The 23,592-nt window shown below is 40.4% G+C and overlaps 2 protein-coding genes across 9 annotated transcripts in view; both read left to right on the top strand.

Moving 5' to 3' along the window:
* TCEANC (transcription elongation factor A N-terminal and central domain containing) overlaps nt 1-16,318 on the top strand; it is a 25,560-nt gene extending 9,242 nt beyond the window's left edge. For 5 of the 6 annotated variants that reach the window (XM_037377420.1, XM_037377422.1, XM_037377423.1 and 2 more), the window contains 3 exons: nt 3,355-4,491; nt 5,376-5,600; nt 16,229-16,318. In XM_037377420.1, coding sequence (XP_037233317.1) covers nt 3,355-4,445 — 1,091 coding nt within the window. In that variant the 3' untranslated portion in view covers nt 4,446-4,491; nt 5,376-5,600; nt 16,229-16,318. Of the gene's footprint in view, nt 1-3,354; nt 5,234-5,375; nt 5,601-16,228 lie in introns of those variants that run through there. The other variant, XM_037377419.1, reaches the window with a different exon arrangement.
* Nucleotides 16,230-23,592, top strand: RAB9A (RAB9A, member RAS oncogene family). Of its 3 annotated transcripts, none has more exons than XM_037377435.1 (2): nt 16,230-16,318; nt 21,389-23,592. In XM_037377435.1, the coding sequence occupies exon 2, from the start codon at nt 21,423-21,425 to the stop codon at nt 22,026-22,028; it is 606 nt and encodes a 201-aa protein (XP_037233332.1). In that variant the 5' UTR covers nt 16,230-16,318; nt 21,389-21,422; the 3' UTR covers nt 22,029-23,592. The 3 variants fall into 3 exon arrangements, with proteins under 3 accessions (XP_037233332.1, XP_037233331.1, XP_037233330.1); XM_037377434.1 differs by lacking the exon at nt 16,230-16,318 and adding an exon at nt 19,372-19,447; XM_037377433.1 differs by lacking the exon at nt 16,230-16,318 and adding an exon at nt 20,492-20,602.

The raw sequence follows: 23,592 nt of genomic DNA, 5'->3' as shown, positions 1-23,592 counted from the left end.
GTAAGTGGACAAATTACCAGCAAAGCATTTTGTGTGTAGTAATTTCTTTGCATGTCCATAATCCTGTCTACTAAATATTGACTATTCATGAAGTCATCTTGCATTTGGATAAATCTATTTTGTGGTACGTTTAAAGTAATACAATACATAGATAGGTACAAGAACTGAAGAAAATTACATTTGAAGTGGAGTATGTTGGAAGGAGCAGAACTGATTCTAAGGCATAAAACAATTGTACTGGTTGAGCATATGACTGTCACCAGCTCTGCTCTAGATTGCATGAAAAACAGTGAATCAGCAGATCGTAGTTTTCTAATGTGAGCTACTTAGCGTTCTGGAGACAGGGAACTGCCCTGCTGTAGCGATGGCTGCCCTACACAAGGAAACATTTCTTGCCACTCTCGCAGCCTCTGTGTTCCTGCAGCAGAACAGATGAGTGGATGCAATTGTATGTGCTTTTCAGTATGATGATGCATAGAGCTCAACTTAAGTATTGGAAAAATGCATTCAGTTGTCTGATTCTGAAATGTCTTGAGTAGTAAATCATTTTCTGTAACAGCCGTTACTGAGGTTTCACAGGACTTCAAAATATCAGACAAGAATGAGCTGTCTAAATACAGATTAAGTAAATGCAGAGAGCATTCACTGTGGAGGTCGGGTTGGTCTGTGGTTCAGGATTATAGAAACAGATGAATGGTTTATGCTCTCTGTCCTTTGCTTTTGTGGAGCTCAGGGGCCCTACCTGAAGTTTGAATTTGTCTCTGTCATGGAATAGAAGTTAAGTTGAGCTGGTGGTCATACAAAGCAGATTACCCAGCTGCGTCACTTGTCCGTTTCCTCTCCCCCCATTCTCAGGAATTTTCATCATGGAAACAGTGATGGTGTAAGAAATCTGCTTATGAGTTCTTTAAATATGGACATGTGTAGCTAGTGTTGTATCAGGCAGATGACTTTTCCTAGAGTAGAATCAGGGTGTATGCAACTTCAGACAAAACGTTAGTTTTGTGTACAAATTTAGAAGATGCTTCTAAGAAAAGAGGAACACTTAACACTCACAACACACGGTTCAGTTCTGCATTCTACATTTAATTCTCCATTTCAGCAAACAGAAGAATGATATTAGTGGTATTAACACTTTTTGTGTGTAAATTTGTACATAGCAATGCACTGAGCGTTTTTTTTGGTCAAATGCATGATAAAAGGAAATCTTATTCAAGCCATGAGATTCTGCATTCTAAAATTCCCTTTTTATTTTCATTTAATGAATCAGAATATATGGGAACATGCTTTAATAATGCTATGGCTGTAAGAAAATAAGTACTATTTAGTATATAGAGGCATGTGTCTTCCATTTTTAAGAATTTCCAAAAATGGCAATTAGGAGTTTGTACATTACACTGAAACTATTTTGAAGGTGTCACTAATTTTGAGCTGCCTTCCTTGCCTTGATAATCAAACTGTAATATGATGCCAGAGCTAGCAAGAGAAAGGGCAGTGCTGGTGACCTCACTTAAACATTTACTAATCTGGCTTGTTTCTCTGTTAGCAGCTATAAAGATAAACTTTTGGAAGAGATATAATGATCTCTTACGTAGCAAGTGAAAGGTTGAGGGTCATGTAGGAACCAGAAATTTTTCTTAAACTTTCTAATGTTGTGTATTTTATGGGCCATTCTTTATGCATATAGCTAATTTCTGCATGTATCAATGATTCTCCATTATACAGGCTACAACATACAGTAGCAAAACCAAACAAATTCATGGAAAACATAGCTGTGCTACATATTGCTCCCTGCTCCAAATTAGTCTTCTAATGCTAAAACCTATATATTTGAATGTAAATAAAGGGTTTATTATGATAAATCAAGTGGAAACTTGCAGATTTAAAACAAAAAAAAAAACAAAACACAAAACAAAGCCCACAGATAACTAAACATCTCAGCATTTATTATAAGGATTTGTGAAAAAATCTTGGTAAGTTAGGGTATAGTTACAGAATGACTGATTTTTTAAAAAAACACACCCACACACCCCCTCACATACACACACACCCCTCAATAAAAAGGCGAGCCAAACACACAACCCCCAAAAACCAGCAACCAAAAAGCACTTACAATGTGGAGGTTTTGGACCTACTCTGATTTTTCTGCTATTCAGAAATTCTGCTATTTCTGCAACTTGTACTGAGTTAATTTGTAGTCTGACACTTGAAAACTGAAAAATGGAAAAAGGGGTTTAAATACAGCATCCCAGGAGCTGAGACCTAAGTCAGTTTTTCTGAGGAGGGTTATTTTACCATATGCATTCTGAAAAGATGACAACAGTGATTTCCCAGGGTCTGGAGTCTTGCAGTAAAGGTCAATGTCATTGCAACTTTCAGATTAAATTAGTACAGTGTTTACTTAGAAATTTGCCTTTGCAGATTATCAGAAAGGTATTACAGAACATCTTAAACAGTGTGAGATCATGATGTTATTCAAATACTTGTTATAGCAGAAGGTCCCAGACACTGTTTTTAATAGACCTTAAATTTCAGTGGTAGAATAACAAACTTATTTTCCAAAACCAGTATTCTTACTAAATTTAATTTGTTGACAGTAATACTGTAAAAACCATGCTAATATTTTTATTGTTTGTCTCTGTGCGTAAGGAGGGGGAGGTATGTTGCCTGAAAAGATTCCTTTTTATTTTTTGGATAGTGTATCATTTGATAACTGTCAATGGGTGATCATCTGGTGCTTTTGGTGAAAAATGCTGAGTTTCAGAACTTGTTGCTTCTTGGTGGTCTAGTGGTACTAGAGTCTACGAATGTGCAAACACTGCAAAGTCTACCTGTAATGTCATACAGAAGTGTGGCTGCATAGTTACCAGCCTTCTTGCAGTAGCTGAGAATCTGCCTGTGAACTTTTGTTGTGGTGTGCATGCGTAGGAAAACAAGGGTGACTAACATATCATGCTAGCAGTGTCTTTGTTAGTGTGTTTTTTTGGTAAGACGCTATTCTTTCCTTAAAAATTAGTGTCATACATATCCTAATTTTTAAATTGTTAACCCTACCCGAGCAGAAGTCCCTGTGGGCTCTCCCTTCTACCAGCGTTTTCCTTGCATGAGTTAGACTAGCATGCCAACTTGTATTTTTCCAGGACCCAGGCTGAGTCCTGGAAAAATCTGCATTTTGCATTTGTTCCACTGAGTCTACTGTACACCACTTCAAGAAAAAGCTGGCAAAATCAGTCATGTATACAAATAAAATACTGTAAAATAATTCAAAATAAAAATAAAACCTTGTGAGAATATACAGAAAATGGATTAATGTAATAACTGCAATAAATAAGATAAACACTTTTTCACTTTCAGGTTTAAAAATGTCTGACCAGAGAAATATTGTACACAGAGCCCATTGTATTGAAAAACTACTGACTGAGAATAATTTCCAAGATATTGAAGATCATCTTAAAGAACTTGAAGATGTTGATATGACTATAGAATGTCTTCAGGGAACAGAAGTTGCTAAGGCTGTATACAGAGTGCTCAAGAGCTGCCCTTCAGCAGAGTTGAAAAAGAAAGCAAAGCAGTTATTATCAAGGTGGAAGGCGCTTTACAAGAGTAACTGTGATCAGTCAATGCAAGTTAAAAAGTCCATTTCTGTGTATGTGGAAGAGGAAATTGAACATCTCGGTGTAGTTCCTAGAAAGCAGACACTCTCCGAAGGACCATGTCAGCAGCAGGCATCAGATGCCACTAGTTCTACAATTTTGGTCCCATCACAAACTGTAAAAAATGTGCTGTGTAACGATGCAGAAGGCAGCATGAATCAGCTTTCTTCTTTTGAGGAACAACACACTGATAATGAAGATTCTAAACCTCATGTTAATGAAGCAACTCTGCAGCAAGATCCAACGAGAGCTCTAAGATGTAAATGTACAGATCTTCTTTATAAAGCTTTGACTGGTTCTGCCAAAGACAAAGAAGAAACTGAAAAATGGATAGAGCTATCTAGGGAAATCGAAGAACGTATTTTTGCTCTTCATGCTAAAAATGACAAAAAGTATAAAAATTGCATCAGAAGCAAAATATCTAACCTGAAGAACCCTAAAAGTTGCCACTTAAAACATAACCTTTTTTCAGGGACTTTAAGTCCAAAGGCTTTCGCTGAGATGACAGTGATGGAAATGGCCAGCGATGAACTGAAACAGCTCAGGGCTCTGTACACAGAATCATCTGTACAGGAACATCAGCTTCCACAAGTTGTTAATGGCACACAGACAAACAAAATAAAGTGTAGGCGCTGTGAAAAATTTGATTGCACTGTCACTATGATTGCCAGAGGAACTCTTTTTCTTCCTGGTTGGGTGCGAAACACAAATCCAGATGAACAAATGTTGACTTACGTTATTTGTAACCAGTGTGGAGAACAGTGGTATCACAGCAGATGGATTTGTTTGTAACGCTATCCCTTTTTAATAAGTGGTTTAGAACCATAGACATGAGAAGGTATCTCTGTTGAAAATGTATAATTTAAAATTTTGTATTGATACTATGTAGATGCTACCACTAAAAATTGCAAAATCAGTTTTAAAAAATTGCCAAGTTACTTTTGCAGATGACTTAAATATGTGTTTCTAAGTAATGTCAATATGTAAAGAAATAAAAGAAAAAAGAGGAAAAATGGTAACACTGTATCTGAGAGTGGAATATTGAGTAGTAAATTCATTAAACATACCCCAATTGCTGCAGTCTTTTTCCCCAAGGTACTGAGCACTTGGAATTTTCATTATCTTTAGCAGGAGTTCTTTCACAGAACATAAATTTCATTTACAGAAAAGAGTTTACAAAACTGCAGTTCATATACTTGCATGCACTGCAAAATGCTCAGCATGGATTCACTCCTTGATTAAATCACTTTTTGCAAGTAAGTGTTAGATTATTAAGTTGGTTTGAGAGGTGATGTCTAATAGGGAAAAAGGACTGAAAAACAGAGTTTAGAAGGGGGAGAAGGCAGCTAGCAAATGGAAGCAAAAACGAAAAATTGCTTTAGTTTTTTATAGCCATTGGGAGGAAAATAGGACTTGTGACAATCTAACAGTCTGCAGTTCACACTGCAATGTGAGGCGACATGTCCTGCAACTGTTAAGAAATTAATGCAGGATCAGACAATGATTTATTTCAGAATGTAAATATATTATGAAATTTATCTTTATTTAATAAATAAAGGCATGAAGTTAATAGCAGTTAATCACTTTCTGAATGGATATCCTCTCTTGAACTGGGACATCTGTCCTGAATAAATTAATGTTTTTATATAGTGCAGGTTACCCAGAAGAAATTAATAGAAGGAGATCTAATAACCCAAGTTTTTATATGTGTTTTTGTTCCAGAGTCAACAGGATTCCTACTGGCTGTATACTAGAAGCATTCATTTATTAAAAAATATCGCCTTAGCGTTCTTCTTACTCAAGTAATAGCCCTGTTGTTTGGTGGGGTTTTTTTCTGGAAAACTTAAAATTAGTCCAAAATCAGCTATCTGAATACTTTGAATGGAGTATTTGTCAGAAGTCAAGGAGATGTTCTCCCAGTTCAGAGAAGAAACCGCCTGAGTCTGGGTATGTTTGACGGCTGTCTGTTGGTCTGTAGAAGGCTGCGTTCGTACTGTGTGTCCCTATTTTGGTTTCTTCACTGGTTTTGAGTTACTGTAGATGTTTAAATGAGAGGAAATGGGTCTTGCATTGTATCCTAATTTTCTGAGCACATGAATGTGTCAACTCACAGAGCTAAGAAATGCAGTGAAGAAGTAAGTCTGCTCTGCCTGGGATGTTAGGTTCTTGCAGCAGAGCAGTAGTACTGTTTGGAAACATAACCTTCATAATGAGTTTCCTTGTTGGAATACAGATGAGATGGTGAGACAGGTCAATAAATTGCCAAAGTATTTAGGCACAAAGCGTTTTGTTTCATCATGTTGTATAAACACAATGAAACTGCATACTTGGCATTAATGGAGATACCTTTTCACAAGTGCACAACAGGCATGTTGTGGTTCAAGGCTAAAATACATCAGCTGAGCAGAGAAACCTGGTGAGTATTTGCTGGAAGAATTAAGGACAGTTCCTGCACCCATGTAGCTGTTACACAGCTGAGGCTGGTCAGCTTCTCTGGCTAAGGCACTGCCCTGGAGCTCTCCAGCCACATGACCCACGTCAGGGAAAGGAGTTTGGGATGTGATTTGAGAAAAAAGCTGTTGGTGAACTAAAAACCAACCAGGACTGAAAATAAGAGAGAAGACAGGCCTTTATCCATATTTGTTGAAAATAGCATGTAACCTGATGTTACAGAGAGGCACTTACTCTGCTGAAAAAGAGCAAGAAAAGTCTTTTCCATTCTGTGAAGTGTTAACAGTAAACTTTCAGCAGTGTGATTTACTGCTTCTATCATGTGAAATATGTGCGTTGGTGGAATTACATTGACATAAAACAAATATTAAGGTGGTAGGCCAGATTTCCAGTGTTCAACTTACAAGTTGATGCTTCAAGTAGTGCTGCTTGTTTAAGTAGAAGTACTTCTGTGTAAAGTAGTATTTTTACTTTTCAGTAAAACTGTAGGAAAGGAAACACTTCTGTGTTACTGGTTCACAGTAAGCACGGAGTTGTGCACTGTCATTTTGGAGGTCATGGTCCTGTTGAGGAGAGCTGAATGCCAGTGCTGTGCTGTGTTGGAACACTGTGTAGCAAGAGACTATTTTAGCTGTAAACAATGGAAAGTTATAAATAATTTCTGCCTGCAGACAGTTTTGTAGCCATTCCAGTAATGTACAGCTCATCCAAGTTTTGTCTTGGTGAAGGTAGATGTTACAAGACATGGACGGTGTTTTTGACAATATATTTCAAGGGTAAAATTTGTAGCCATAATACAACTACATTTGTGACATAATGTGTGACATCATTTTCTTTTGAACTGCCCGTCACTAAATGTACGGTGCTAAGCTATATCCCCAACATGACTAGAATTTTCTACAGATCTATATTTACTGAGCAGCTAAGAAAACGTAAACAGCAGCTATCTTAAAACTTTTTCAAATCATCAAGCAAGCCTACCTCACTGCAGATCTGAGAGCCATGCCTGCAGCAGCAAGCAGGTCATGTGGTTCTAGCCTTTCACATCTTGCACTTTCTTCTAAGATGTGGAAATAATAAAATCAGTTACTAACAACTGCAGTTGCAGTTTATGGTATAGAAACAACTGTCAGTAACTACAAATAATCAAAAAATGGATTGTAACTGTGCCCCTTTTGCAACTACCCCTTAACTTCTTTCTGTCCATTTCAAACCAAGAGTAATCTGAACTCTTAGGGCAAGTCTTTGGTACCTTGCAGTTGTAAACTCGGCATTTTAAAACACATAGATGTGGTGCTCAAGGGACATGGTTTAGTGGTGGACTTGATGATCTTAAAGGTCTCTTCCAACCTAAATAATTCTTTGACTTTAAAGTAGTTTTACATGGTAATACATTGTGAGCAGGCATTCCTACATTGCCTTCCTTCCCACTAACAACTGGATATGAGAGCTGGCTTTGTAACTAATCCAGTTAAAGCTAGACATTAAAAAATGAGAATCTATTTGTAAGTTTTGTGAAATCCAGTAATCACGAAAATAATTTCTGTTTCTATTGAAAGAGATGGAGCCCTTACCTTTCTTCAGAAGTTACCTAGTCTAAGCTACTAGCTGCTGGTTCAACACACACATAATTGTTAGCTTGTTAGTATTACCTAAAAGCCTGGCACAAAATATGCTCTGGCTTGCCCAGGTGTAATAGTCTGGGACAAGGAGGAGGTCTGGGAATACTGGCAGCAAGGAGGAGAAGGTATTGGGAGGCAAGGAGAGTGAACTGGGCCTGTTAGAAGTATGCTGAGGACACAAATCTGTAGGAAATGAGGCTTTGTTGTTCCTGGACTGCTGAAAAAGCTCATCTAGCTTCAATTTCACTTTATGCTGAGCTCATACTGATAAACATGCTACCTGCAGCTTCACATTTAACAGTTAATGAAACTGTATACAAAATCATGAATTACTGTATTAACTTCTTGATCATCTTAGGCCATTGGTTATTTTCACCTAACACAGTTCATTACCACTTCAGCCATTTTTTCATTAGTGTGCTCATTACTTGGAAGGCTTAGTAGAAAGTGGATGTCACGTGTAGCATCATGTGCCACTATATATCAGAACAGTCTACAGACATGAAGTGCTAATTACGAGATGGTCGTTCAAGTAAATCATTGCTCTTATTTAGGAAGGTGTGGTCATGGTTTCACTAAGCAAAGTACTGCTCCAGGCTGCAGTTTATCAATAGGTTATATTGTCCCTACCCAGACTGTGTAACTGCGCAGGCTTAAAATGCTTGACTGGATAAGATTGTATGCTTTGGCTCAAAATGGCTCTAAAAAGTCAACTTGCAACTACACAGCCTATGCGCCAGCAGGAGGTTCTAGATTATGGGATTACAGGAAGTATCAGAGCCAAGAAACAAGAATAAAAGGAAAGCTTTGAAAAGCGAGATTCTTTTATGTTGTTAAAGTTGTCTTTTTTCAGTTTGTTCCAGATAGAAAAAAGATCTCTTAACTTTTTTAAGCAGAGACAATTAATTTTGGTAAAACGTTTACCATATCCATGATGCTAATGCCACAAAGGAGCATGACGTTAGAGGTGATCCACACAGACATAAGATATATGCGTGCCAAGTAAGGCTAAAGTCTGTACTTGTTTTCATGGGGTTTTCCAGAGACACTGTAAATTCAGCTGCTTATTGAATCCTATGATTTAATAGTAGCAATAAGGTCTTAAACGTAGATAAAGAGAAGTGCTCCAGCCCTCTGATCGTCTTTGTGGCCTTCCTGTGGACTTCCTCCAACAGGTCCTTCTTATGCTGGGGGCCCCACAGCTGAATGCAGTATTCCAGGTGAGGTCTCACAAGAGCAGAGCAGAGGGGAGGATCACTTCTCTCGACTTGCTGGTCACACTTCTTTTGATGCAGCCCAGGATGTGGTTTGCTTTCTGAATTTCAATATTATTCTGAGAAGTGCTGTCTTAATTGGAGTCGGTGTTGCTCCATTAACACCAGTGACAAAACTCCTTCTGGTTCCTGGCGATCCACTGCTGGATCCATTTCATTCCATTCTGCTGAGGGCCTTTTGTATCTCCCTCATAACGCTCTTTACTGTAGCACTTTTCAGGGAGGTACTTGGCTGCCGTCTGTTGTTTATAACTCTTTCTTCCTTTCCAGATCAAAAGGAAATTTGTGCTGTTTATTGTTTGTTTAAAATGTGTTCCTCTCAGTCTGCTGTGCTATGTACATTTGTTACTAAAGCCAAGAAATGCAACTCTTTAAACAAAAAAATCCAGCCCTTTTTCTGGCAGAACGAAAAGTGACCTGGTAAGAGGCTGTGGTTAAGGAGCAAATATGTTGAATTACAGTCCTTCAGGGTGGAATGGCCCAATTCATTGAGTGCCTGAAAGGTAAGGAAAGAAACAAAAGCACTTTGATTTTCTTGGGTTGTTTGGCAGTTATCTTGCTGCATTCTGTTATTAACAGAGCCATAAAGGCAGATGACTTCATATCCCCATATTTTGTACTGCTGTAATTCAGCTAGGAGGTGACAAAATCATGTTTTATTGAAGCCATGTCATCACTTGCCAGGATGGGACAAAGTCCCCTTGCCAACTACAGATGGTAAAAGGCATTATTCACAAGCTCTCTCATACAAGAGCTTTGCTGATACAGAACTTTCTCATACACACACACAAAATTGCCCTTTATTTGCCATTGGGATATTATCTGTGCCATTTGCTAGCACATGACATAACAACAATTACCTCTTCATGAATACAGCTCTGTGAATAACATCCTTAAGGTGCAATATCACCTTTCAGATGAATGTGGGGGAGCAGCAAGGGTGGGTTGCTGTGCAAGAGGTGGTGAGCCAGGAGCAGAGGGGAGGGTGGGTGACAAGATGCACAGGGGCAGTGACTTCAGTAAAAAGGGTCACTGTCCTGCAGCACCCAAACAAGAAGAGCAGGGCAGGTCTGGTGACAATAATCAGCCAAAACTCCAGTGAGCACCAGACAAGTCCATGGAGAGGAGGCTATGCCAAAGCAGGGCCAGTGGTCGAATGGTGTTGGGGCACCAAGTGGGGTGCAGGACCAGGGCCACCAGGCTTGTACAGGGCCCAGGCTGAAATGTGGCTCCCGTGGGCAGTGGGACCGTGAGGCATTGCCCCAGACCTGCTCGCCACCACCCCAACAGTCAGGCAGCAGCCTCGGGCAGGGGCAGAGCCCGCAGCACCCGCTGCTGGGACCCTACGCTGTCGGCAGAATGTGGAACGGGAGTGATTTGGGTGTACGTGTTTCAAACCACATCTTCGCTGGGCATTTTCTCCTGTCTGTTCCTAAGAACTGGCTGGTATACTTCAGGTGACCAACCCCATCAGTGGCATTATTTGTTCTACTGTTTTTGATCATTCTGTGGCAACTATTGTGTGTGGCAACTATATATATGTACATGAATAATAGTAACAGGGTGGACACAAGAGAAAAGAGCCTTCAGCTCTTGATCGTCAAGAATGCTTATGTGTGTTTTACCCATAAGAGTAACTCTCTTGATACTCTTACTATGCCTATAAAATTATAAGCATAATAGGCCATGGTTACAGCAAGGTCCTTTTCTATTTTCTTTTATGTTCCCATGTAAAATAAATAAGAATACATCTAATCTCAGAATTTTAAGAATTTTGTTTCTAACTAAAATTTTTCAAATTTGAGGGGTCTGGACAAGCTTGAGAAGTGGGTCCATGTGAACCTCATGAGGTTCAACAAGGCCAGGTGCAAGGTCCTGCACCTGGGTTGGGGCAACCCCCGATGTCAGTACAGGCCGGGGGATGAAGGGATTGAGGGCAGCCCTGAGGAGAAGGACTTGGGGGTACTGGTGAATGAAATGGTGGACATGAGAGGGCAACCCAGCCCAGAAAGCCAACCTGGTCTGTGTCAAAAGAAGTGTGGCCAGCAGGTTGAGGGAGGCGATTCTGCCCATCTGCTACATTTTGGTGAGACCCCACCCAGAGTACTGTGTCCAGCTCGGGGGTCCTCAGCACAGGAAAGACATGGACCTGTTGGAGTGGGTCCAGAGGAGGCCACAAAAATGATCAGAGGGATGGAGCACCTCTTCTGTGAAGAAAGGCTGAGGGAGTTGGGTTTGTTTTAGCCTGGAGAAGAGAAGGCTCCAGGGAGACTTTATTGCGGCCTTTCATTACTTAAAGGGGGCTTATAAGAAAGGTGGGGACGAACTTTTTAGCAGGGCTTGTTGCGATAGGACAAGGGGTGATGGTTTTAAACTAAAGGAGGGTAGATTCAGACTAGATACAAGGAATATACTTTTTACGATGAGGGTAGTGAAACACTGGAACAGGCTGACCGGAGAGGTGGTAGATGCCCCAACCCTGGAAACATTCACGGTCAGGTTGGACGGGCCTCTGAGTAGTTTGATCTAGTTGAAGACGTCCCTGCTCATTGCAGGGGAGTTGGACTACATGACCTTTAAAGGTCCCTTCCAACCCAAACTATTCTATTATTTTATGTTTCTAAATTTCCTTAAATATATCCAGGTGTCTGAGAACCAGCGTTGTATCAAGAAAAAATGGTAGCTTCATCCCACAAAGTATCAAATGCAAAACAGAGTAACTGTTTCCTCCACTTCTAAATGATTTTTTTTCCTTTTAAATCACAAAATAATGCTGTAAGTGATCAGACCGTGTCTTAGAATTACCATCTTAAAGAGTCCATTTTATCTCTCCAGCCCTCTGTATTTTACTTTAGCATTGGATGGATGAAAGCAGATCCCAGGAAAAATTTCTGAAGTCCAACTTTCTTAAATAATAATGGGTCTATTATTATCAGATTTGCCTCTAGCATGGGCAGCCTTTTAATAATCCTGCTTCTGTCAGTGGGAGACATTTCCTTTTAATGATCCAGAGGCGGAGGCCTTGTTTTCCATTTCTTGGGCCGTGTTGTAGATCTGATCCAAACCAAGATGACTCTGCAAGTGGCAATTCCAGTCTGATTGCGCCTCCCTTATGATCAGAAGCATGTGATGACTGCTAGAGCAAATGGTTGTGTTTCAAATGCTCTTTCCTTACCCCTGTCATCGCTTATTCCTCTTGATGATGTGGGAACCTCTTTAAATCCACTGAAATAATTGATGCTTTTTGCATTTTAATCACATTTTGCCCTATCCTCGTGATGTAAGAGCACAGAAAAGATTCTGCCACCAGCTTCTTCAGAATTTTTTACCCCCTGTGATCTTGTTTAAGCAGTCGAGTTGATGTTACTCTGAATTACTACAGAAAAAAAAAAAAAAGTCTGTGACTACTCTTCAAATAGTGTACTTTGGATTTTGGTTAGTTCCTTCATTCACACGTGTGTGTCTTTAAATGCCGCTGCCTGTGAAGTGCAGCCGCCTTACAGCCATGAGTTTGCTTCCATGGGGCCCTTGATGTGGAGCACAGTGAGACTGCTGCCTTTAATAACTAACTCCTACGTAACGGCACTTCAAAGCGTAACAGTTCAGAGCGTTCTGGAGGAAATAAAGGTCTTACCCTTTTGCGAGGGAACAGCGCTGCTTCGTTCCGACGCTGCCCGCTGGTGATCAGTGAGGTACGCACGGCCCGCTGCGGGCACTTCCGCGCCGTACGCTCGCTGCCGGCAGAGCCGTTGCCGTTGCCGTGCCCCCCGGCCGCTGCCCTCCCGCAGGTCCGTGCCTGGCCGGACCCCCCACCGCGGGGACCCGCCGCTCCCGGGCGGGGGCGGGGTGTCACGTGCGCCCCTCGGGCCCCGCCCCCTGCCCGCTCCGCCATGTTGTTTCTTCTTTCCCCAGCGCCCGGCGGCGGTTGCGCGCGGTGGCGCAGCCCGGGCTCGGAGCCGGCGGCAGCCCCCTTCCCGCGGGCAGGTATCGGCCGGCGTGGCGGGATCGTCCTCGCCTCGCCGCGTCCCCTCCCTTTTCTCCAGCAGGCGCGGGCGAGCAGTGACCGCCGGCTGCGGGGCCGGTGTCCCGGGGAGGGCGGCCCGCGCGGAGGGCTTTCTCCTCGGCCGCCGCTGGGCACTGAGGAGGTCGCTCTCCCCGGCGCCGCGCTCCTGCCCCGGCAGCCGTGGGCGGCGGGGGAAGCGGCCTGGAGCCGACTGGGGTTTCCTTATTTTCCTTCCTCCTGAGACTCCGGGTGTTGCGGCGTTCCCCGCTCCGCCCCCCGCCGCTGGCCGAGCTCTGCCGGCTGCCGGGCGCGCTCCCAGGTGCTGGCTCGGTGTCTGCCCGCTGCGAGCCCCCGGGGGGCAGGAGGGGAGCCCCGGGAGCGCCCCTCGCCGCGGCCGCGGTGGGGGAGGGCGGCGGGCGCTCCTCAAGGCCGGTGCGGGCGGCGGGGGAATGTGGCGTGATCGGGGATCCCGTGACTCCGGGGCAGGCGGTGGCTCCTTTGGGAAACGGCTCCTGCCGGGCCATTCCCAGCCGGCGCACGGTCGGTCACCGACTCCACGGTGCTTCCTCAGCACTGATAAAGATCCCCGATCTGTGAGGGTGAAGCTCGGTTTCGTACCTGTCTCCTCGACATCTTTCAAACCGGGGAAAAAAAAAAATCCTTCATCGCCTTTCCTTGCTGTTGTCTGATGAAGGACTTCTCTGTTTCCAAGGGCACCCTGAGTAATGTAGTTTTTAGTTCTTTTTTGAACCGGTGACTTGATTTTACTCCGCTCTGCAGCGGCCGGTCGCTTTTCTAATCGAAACGAACTTCCATAGGGTGATGGCTGGGGAACTGAAAGGATTAGGTTAAGATTGTTGAATTGCTTACATCTGAGTTGTTAATGAGCAGTTGTTGGTGTAAGTGTGCCGTGTTAAATGTTACTTGTGCGAAACGATTGAACAAAGAACAGTGCAAGAAAACTAGTTTGAGAAACTTGCATTAGTGGCCTTTATAGCAAGGTTGCATATAACTAGATACATGGAGAGCAGTTAATTTTATTAACTCGGGTGGGACAGGCAAGTAGGGAACTCCTTGGTTAAATTTTGTTTTGAAATTAAAACGCTTGCTTGTCTGCAGATAGCTGTCATCTGCACGTTGTTTTCCTTCTTTCCTTGTCCACAGTAATTTACACCTCTAGCAAAGAAGGGTTCGGGTTTTATTTATCTTTTAGTGTTGCAAGGCATTAGGGTTTTTTTGAGCAAGGGTGGTCGTGTAAGGCTGGGTTTGGGGCTGAGAAGAGGGGCGGGTTGTGACGTTTGAGCAGCTTATAAACAAGTTGTAATGGCAGACTGGAAGGAGAGTTATTTCTCAGACATACCCAAAATAAATGCAAAACTTTTTTTTTTTCCTAGCACTTTTATTTCTAGAGAAACCTAAACAAAGCATGGTACAACTACATCTGTGTTTTAGTATCAGTGTGGATTTTATAATGAACTGTTACTTTTCTCTGTCGTCTTTCAGATTAAATGGAGCTCTGTTTGTTGCCTTAATTTTAGTAAGGCCTTTTCGGTTAAGTTAAAAATAGGCAATGTGTAGTTAAAAAAAAAAAAGGCTTGAGCAGTTCTTGAGTGCTCAAACAAACCATCGTTTTCCTTAAATTGAAAGTGTGTAAAATATCGCAGAGGATCAAATGAGGTATTTAGATTTCAAACTGTATTTTATTGTCAATTTAGTAATAAATCATAAAACCCAGATTTTTCATCTCCTTAGGATTGAAATTTTATATAAATGTTTCACAATGAATAAAAAACTTCCCAGCAAAAAGGCTTTTAAGAATTCCTTAAGGTTGGGGTTTTTTTTTTAATATAACATTCATTCTCTTTGGTGTTTTTTGTTTCTGTTCTCTACAGGGCAGACAGTATGTCGACCTGGTACGGTGTAACCCACTTAATCCCTTAAGGGTGGGTTGCAGTCACACAGTGTTAAATTGGGAAGAATATGAATGTACAACGTAGCCTGACCAATAGAGGCTGCTGCTTTTGCAGAGACCCCAGAGGAAGAGGGAAACTAATGCTAGGGAGAAACATGAGCACATACGTGCAGAAATAATTACTTGATAAGTTATTGGAAGAGTGGAAGCAGTAATGGAGAAGTAGGTAGCAAGGAGAATGTCATTTAACTCATGAATTCTCATGAATTGTTAGAAATGTTTGACCAAGAGCAACAGCACCTACGGGTGTTTTGTAGTTGGCTGAAAGTAATAGAGTATTTAAGTTGGGAGATGCTCAGCTGTAGAATGAAGCTGCTGAAAAATGGCAGCTCTGATTAAATCAGAATATGTAATAGTTTTGTCATTCTACTTGAATGCGGGGAGCATGATGGAAAATGGAAAGCGAAGGCAAGGTCTCTGCAAGATTAAACTAGCAGAGGAATAAATACAGGTATTTTTCCTGACAAGTTTTGCTGATTGAGTTAGTGGCTAGATAGAATAAATGAAGCAATTCTGGCAGCAGGTACTGGGATGATCCAGGGGCTATGTGGACTTAAGGATTCCTTCCCTTGGCTGCTGCTGCTTTGACAGTTCTGAGTCAAAATACTACTGTTTGGTATGCAAATGAGTAGCAACCAGCTGTATGGCAGTTCAGTTTGGGTTGTGGCCATATTACAAATTACTGTGAATAAACTCCACAAATATTCTGGTGTTAGATAAGTAGTGCCTAGGCTTACAACTAAAGGGAATCTTCAGATATCCTGTCATCAAATTATTGAAGATCTATCTAATGGAAAACACAAACTACCTTCACAGTGCAGTGAAGTCGTAGGTAAGGAAGGAAGACTTGTAAGGATGATTAGGAGCTCAGTAGATCAAGCCGTGTGATTGAAGGGCTTTGAGACAGCTAGGCAGCTAACAACTGGCCATCGGTAAAGGTGTGTTCCTGATCCATAGTTCTTGGGTGAGTGCCCCATGGAGGGGAAGGTCAGTTTGGAGGCTGACTAACGTCTGAGCTTGTAATGCAAGCAAAAGTGCAGAGTGTAGCATCTTTGCTTCATATCTGTATGTTTCCCTTTGAATTGAGAGAAAATCTTTCAAGGTCAAACAGGCCTGTGGCCTCTTACACACTAAAACCCATTCTTGTGCCACGTAACTAGCTAGGGTGTAAACAAGTACTTTCTGACTACAAGACCAAGGATTGGCTAAGCAGAGAAAAGGGAAAAAAAAATGCTTCTATCCTTTCTTTTCAGGTTTCTGGAAGCTTGCAGATCTGCTGTAGGTGACAAGTATAACTACTCTGTAGTGATTGAGGTCTGAGAGATGTAAAAACTCCACCAACAGTAAGTGTTTGGAAACTGTTTTACATCGTTCTGTTTTCTGCCCCTTCTGCTGCAGCTCTGATAGTTCTTGGGACTTTTTTTCCAGCCATTTCACAGAAAAGCATCTTATGTACTTATGTCATTTTTTGGTGAGCTGCTGCAGCTAACAAACCACAGGAAACAACTGGTTTGTTTTCTATGCTAGCCTGGTAATTATTGTCAAATGCTTTGTTAGTGTTTAAAAAAACAACAACTAATGATGGAGTAAGCTTACTTTGTTACTGAAAGGCAAGTGTTTTTGTCAAAGTACTTGGAAGGGTTGGTGTGTCTTTTTAAACTACTACTATCTGATACCTGTCATTTAACAAAATAAGATGGCTTAGCAAAGAAAGTTGTGAATAAGATTCAGAGCTGAAATGAATGTGTTGTAGATGTAAATCTGAAAACCACTAGGAAGTTAGAGAAACAAGCAAGTTGCTTTGAGCAACCTGATCTAGTGAAAGATACCTATGCCTGTGGCAGAGGATGGGGCCAGATGATTTTCAAAGTGCCTTCTACCCCAACCATTCTGTGATTCCGTGGTCAGTGTTATTCTTATGCTAGTTATGGCACTGATAATTCTACTTGTCAGTAACTTTTAAGAGTGTTTTTTCTTAAATCTTCAGCAAAGATGGCTCCTTTTTTTAAGACGTCTTGGCTTAACATGATTAGTTGGAACAAACTTGACTATGCCTTACTTTGGATTCTTTTTCCTTCTCCAGGTCAAATGGGTGCTCTTTAACAACTTCAGTTAATGGACAGCTTTGGGTTTAGTCTTGATTTTGTATATCAGGTGGTTTATCAGTGACCACTAGCTGAAAATGGTGATTGAAATAAATTTTCTTGCCTGTTTCCAAGTTTGCAAGTAGGTACAAGTGGTGAAAGAATAGTTTGGAAATTTGAAGTGTCCCTTACATCTATTTCTTCAAGACTGTTGAAGGAATTCTATGGTGTTATTGCAACAGATGCAGTTTTTGGTGTCCTTTATTAAAAAGGGGGGGCTAGAGGTGAGATTTCAGTTGCTATGTAGTCTGGGGTTTTGTTGCTTTGGTTTTTTTTTTTTTATCATGGTGTGCTGCTGTGCATGGTATCAGTATGGTAAAAGTGAAAGTGTAAATTGGTCCAATTGACGCTGTTACCTTAATAGTTTAAGTGGGGTTGTAGCTTGCTTACAAAGATGCAATGCAATTACCGTATTGGCTAACGCTATTTTTCATAGACAAAATGTGAGCTCAGCACTTGTTTTCAGCCTTCAGTACTCTGGTATAAGCAGGTCCTCCTTAATCTATTAAAAGATTTTTATGGTGGAAAAAAGACAAATTCCTAGACTAAGTTTATGTGTTGCTGCCCTGGTTTTCAGGACCAAGAATCTCACTTTTCTTTGAGTGCTGCCTCAGTACCTATGTGTTAAAAGAGGTAATTGCACTAGAAATCAAAAGGCAGCTATGAAGCTGACAGTCATGGAATTAAGAAAATCTAAATGGATAGATTGCAGTGGTGTTTCGCTGAGCTTTAAGGAGCTGGGAATCAAAAGATTTTGTAATGCAAATTCATTTTTTTGGAAGTTGCTTAGTGTATTGGTTTTAGTCTTGCCAGCAAGTGTTTGGACTGCTGATGGAAATTTCAGACTTGTAATTCAGTTCACTTTTTAAAAGGGAGATTCTGGGAGGAAACAAATTACTTTTTATATTATGGTATATGGTCATGTTAGAAATGGTATTTAGTAGAACCCTTCCCTGCTTTTAACAGGAATATTGAAGTCGATGGCCTAAGAGCTTGAGTCCTTATAAGTTGGTGGAGGCAATTCAGAAATGGTTATCAAAACAGACCAGTGTGGCTGTTGTTTATCTGTTTGCTCTGACTTTTTCAACATTGAAATGATAGAGGAATATGAGGGAAAAATTCTTCTCTTTACAAAATCCTCTGTGTACTAGGTTAGGACTACTTTTACATTAATTGTGCAGCACAGTAAGAAATAACTGAAACCAATAGATGCCTGTAATTCTGTGGTGTCTTGCAGTTCCTGGTGTTGGTTAAAACAGATGCACATTGGAAATTAAGTTTTTGTTTTGTTTTCAGATGCTGAATGATGATTTAGACTGAACAATTAAGGTAATGAATCTTCAGAAATACGTTATCAGATGTTGACTGTTCCTTCCAAAAACATTGTCAAAAAGCACATTATACAGATAAGTTCAAGTATGTAATAGGAGAAATAACATTAATTTTTCAAGTGTCTTAAGGATTTTATTGCTGTTCTGTTTGTTGGAGTGTTAAGGTTTTGTAACTTAGGAAAAAAAAGACAAAAATTGAGTTTTTAAAAAATCTTATTTAAAGATGTGTAAGTGGAAAAAATGCAGCAGCAGCCTACTGTGCTGAAAACTACCATCCTGGTTTGGCAAATACTCTAAATCACATAGCCTGTGGGGCTGCAGATGAGTCCGTTTTGGTCAAAGAACTATTACTGTATAAAGTCTTTGCTGCTTCCAAACAAATGATTCTTAATGCATTTAAACATGCTTCTTTGCTGCTTCAGACGCAGCGTGTAAGCACATGAACATACATTTATTTTGGATTAAAATCTTTACAAAATTTCTAGCTAAGCATGACAGCATCTGCTGCAGAAGCTGAATGTCCTGAGAAGTGATGTTGCCTGCAACATCACATCAAGGTGCTTGCTTATGAGCGTGGGAAGACTGTTTCTGTAGGCTTTGCTTAGAAGGACCAGTTTGGTTCCAGTCGAAAAAGACACATTTGATGGTTTGTGGCTGGTGTAATAATTGTCTACCCAGTAAAAGTATTTTTATGGTCATCAGTCTTTTAGACCTCACTGTAACAGCCCCTGTGGTTGAAATTGTGCAAATTAACTTCTTGGGATGCAGAAAAGTACTAGATACTGTAAGAGTTTCCTTACCTGTGTTTTTTTTAAATGTGGCTTCATGGACAATTTTATGATAATAACTGCAGTTCTTCAAAGTGTAGAAGCTAAGGAAGTAAGTGTATAGTATCAGTCATTTATTTATTCACATCATGTCTTTCAGGGAACTTGTGATTTCAGTAGGACAGAAAAAATAAATGCAACTTGTTCCCTGCACTGAAGTTGAAGAACAGGTAAACATTCAGTACCCTCTGTTCTGGTGAATGCATTATTTGTTCAGAAGATGCTCCCATCTAATGACGTAGGTCAGGTAACCTACTTGTTAATCAACAGTAGGAATTAGACACACAAATGAAGACACTGGACCGTTTTCAAGAGTTCAGTATCAACCTGCAATTCATATGCAAGTAGTGCAGTGACTCTAACCAGTGTTTTCACATACATGAGAATACATGTGTTCATGTCCTGAGCCATAGGAATTATCTCGTGGCGCTCTGAAAGGTAAATGAACAATCCACTTGTAACTCAGTCTTAACATTGTTGTGATACAAACTGTACAAAATTAAGGCTTTATAAACATTGTTTTTCTTACACAGTATAAAATTACTTGCTCTGAACAATTTCTTTATGGAAGTAGCCACTGTTCCTTATATTTTGAAACTTCTTTGTGTTGAGACTTCAGCTGCTTTCAAACTATAAAACATTTCTTTTATCTTACTGTAGATTATGTCTTAACAAATAAACATTCAAAGGTGGAAAGTTAGAGATGAAAAAATTCCTGAAATTTCTCGCTTCTAATGTAGGGCTTGATTCTAAGGCAGCACAGAGTCATATGACTCTGATGCTGGCTTGTATTGGGTATTAATTCCATGACCATACTCTGTGGGTGATGTATATGCCAGTAATGCTAATTGCAACTAGCAAGACCGCATTCCTTCCTTCAGAGAAGGAGACGGACTAGGCAACTTATGACCCGTTTCCATTTTAAACAGATGCTCTTTTCAGAGAAGCCTGTTTTGGCTGAATTACTTTGAGCTTTTTTAGTATCAGGGAGGTATAGGAACAGCAATTCTCCTCATACAGAAACTTAAGTTTTGGCTTTTTACAAGTAGAGACTTTACCTCCAAGCAATTGAAACACTTTTACAGCATTAGATGATGTTACTGTAATGAGGGCAAAGCTTGGGCTGGTACAAACACTGAGCTAACTACTTTAGTGTTACAGGCTTTTTAAATCTTATTTTTTTGAAGTCTGACAGTAAAAAGAAACCAACAGTTTCATTGGTGCCACTAATTCCCCATTCCTGTGCTGGCAGCCAGACTATGCACTAGCACTTCCAGGCTTCTTGACAGTTTTACCACGGGAAGCTGACACCTACTAACTGAACTGTAGGTGTAGGCTTAGGATTGGTACTTGGCATCTCGAGTACCATTTGAAGTAGCAATAGTGAATTTGCTTTTGTAGTAGTTGTAATATAGTATTCCATTCATCATGGCTGTTCTGCAATGAGTAAACTGTAAAACGCTGAATGTTTGTGTAGCAGTACCTAGTCGCCTGACTTTAAAACAAAATTACAGCATTTGCATTTGTTCTGTAGATAACTGTGTTCCCCTGTGCGCTGATCTACAATTCTTTGTCTGGGTGTAATTTTGGGTGAGATGCAGCAGTTATTCCAGTATAACAAATGGTGTCCTGCTTTATTCCTAAAGCTTCCTCTTCACTTTTGCGTGTTAAAAATAACTTTGCTAATGCAGTAAAGCCCTGAAGTGACTTGTGCAAGGCATGTGCTCTGTAAAATTCTCTTGCTCCACTTTCTTCTGTTGATATTTTTCACTGAATGTTAATGAATCATTGGCAGTCCTTGAATGTGATGCAGTACCCCTTCTGCACAAATACTGAAGGTTTTGGGGGTTTTAACTCTTTTAAGTGACAGACCAGTAATTCATGCAGGGTACTGCTTAGACCGCCATACTTATTGCAGTGTGTGGAAGAGACACCTCTTAAAACACATGGTATTACTATAAGTATCTACACTTCACCTGTTGAGCATAGTCCTCCTGCTTTTATACGTGAAACTTGATGTTGGTGGAGTTTAACACTTTCTAGGTATTTATGCATGTAAAATTTTCTGCTTCCAACACCGTCCTCTTTAATTATTTTCTTAATCTTTACAGGTCTAGGAAACCAGGAGGATCTATTCCTGTAACAATGGCAGCAAAATCATCACTCCTTAAAGTAATACTGCTAGGAGATGGTGGAGTTGGAAAGAGTTCCCTTATGAACAGATATGTCACCAACAAGTTTGATGCACAGCTGTTTCATACAATAGGTGTGGAATTCTTAAATAAAGAGTTGGAAGTTGATGGACATCTTGTTACAATGCAGATATGGGACACAGCAGGTCAGGAACGTTTCAGGAGCTTGCGGACTCCTTTCTATAGAGGTTCTGACTGTTGTCTGCTAACCTTCAGTGTGGATGACTCTCAAAGCTTTCAAAACTTAAGCAATTGGAAGAAAGAATTCATTTATTATGCAGATGTCAAGGAGCCTGAAAGTTTTCCATTTGTGATACTGGGTAACAAAGTTGATATCGATGAAAGGCAAGTGTCTACGGAAGAAGCCCAAGACTGGTGCAGGAATAATGGCAACCATCCCTATTTTGAAACCAGTGCAAAGGATGCCACTAATGTTGCAGCAGCCTTTGAAGAAGCAGTTAGAAGAGTTCTAGCCTCTGAAGATAGATCAGATCACTTTATTCAAACAGATACAGTGAACCTTCATCGGAAACCAAAACCCAGTTCGTCTTGTTGTTGACTTAAGTTGGGTTGTTTTTTTTTGCCAAATTACCTTTAACTAGCTTGCCATATAAAAGGATGGGGAATTGTAGTAGATAAAATAACAAAGGGGTTTCACTCTAATATTAAAAATTGTCATGTTCTGCTGCTTTCTTGGGGGAGCAAAATAAAAAATTCCATTCATGAGTGACCCCTTATTGAATTAGTGACACTTCCTCTTTAGGAAGGTGCCGAGTAAAAGCATTAATGTAAGAATTTAATTTGCCAACTTTATTCAAATGAGAAAAACTTTGCATATAATTAAAACTTGAACGTTCTAGAAGCACTACTTTGGAGAAACTGTTCTGGAATTCAGGCACAAAGATACTTTTATATGTGTATATTTTTATGAAATAGGCATTCCATTTTTGTTTCATTAGAAGTCAGTTTCTTGACAATGCTAGATATTAAACTTCAGTCTCACTACATTCCTTTTGCTGTGAGTGGTAATTCATCTCTAATGGGTTTATTATAAGTTAATATAAATTACCTTCAGGTCTTTTCTAATTGCCTAATGTTGCCGTATGTTGCTGTAATTTGTGTAGGTTTTTAAGTAGGAAACAAATTTCCTACCTATTTATTGTCCATTTTCCTTTCATGTACTATTCTAATGCTGTACTAATTTTTCCAGCAGTTTAACGCAAGATATTGATGGGGTTTTAAGTTAATACATGTCTTTGCCTTAAGTCCCATTCTAGCATGTTTGTGATCAATAAGGTAAAAATCTAACTGAAGTATAACCATTTTTAGTCATGAAAAAAGATAGGCTTTATTCAGTCAGCTTTAATAGCACTTGAAGGGATCTACATTATGACAAATTTGTAAGCGTACTTCTAGTATACAGCCTTAAACTTCCAAACTTCTTGTTCCTGTTAACCTGAGCTATGAATGTGTTTACCAGTAATCTCTGCACTGTGAAACTAAGGATTGGCAATATATGTAGAGAACTCAGGAAGCTCTTGACTTAGATTGTGACAGCTTTCAGCCCTAATATGAGTAAATACCTACCGTTAGTTTGAGCTGAATTTGATCCACCTTTAATTTGCTACTTGGGATATGGATTTACACATTTAAAACTGTCTTTTATATTACTGTACCGATTACATGGTGATGAACAGAAGCAAATTTTGTATTTAATGGACAGTCTTTCTGCAGTAATGCAGATGAAACCACAGAAGGTGTATTTGAGGCTCTTCATTGCAGTTAAGCGGTAGAATACTTGTATGAGAAGCTGTTGAATGTTGGCTCTTGGTGTACCCACTGTCTTTGTAATGGCAAACTTGATAGTGCACTATTGCTTCAGTGTGTAATCTGACTGCTAACAGGCACGCACATACGCACATTGTGGACTTCGCAAGGAAGTCTGAGGCCTATAGGACCAGCTATGTTACTCACTAAACTACACAGACTCTACTTTCTGTGCAGCAACTTTTTTGTTCCAATAGGAAAGACTTTGAGAGTACAGTAACAGCAAGAGTTTTCTCTTAACATATGTTTGGTCTGTACCAGGTGTAATTATTTGGAAGTAAAGCTTGCAAAACAAA

The sequence above is a fragment of the Falco rusticolus genome, chromosome 2, assembly GCF_015220075.1.
Source record: "Falco rusticolus isolate bFalRus1 chromosome 2, bFalRus1.pri, whole genome shotgun sequence".
NCBI classification, from domain to species: Eukaryota; Metazoa; Chordata; class Aves; order Falconiformes; family Falconidae; genus Falco; species Falco rusticolus.
This window is presented reverse-complemented; position numbering and strand designations above follow the sequence as displayed.

What these genes read in the sequence shown, in the direction of transcription:
- RAB9A (XM_037377435.1), top strand. Translation starts at nt 21,423, where the DNA reads ATGGCAGCAAAATCATCACTCCTTAAAGTAATACTGCTAGGAGATGGT.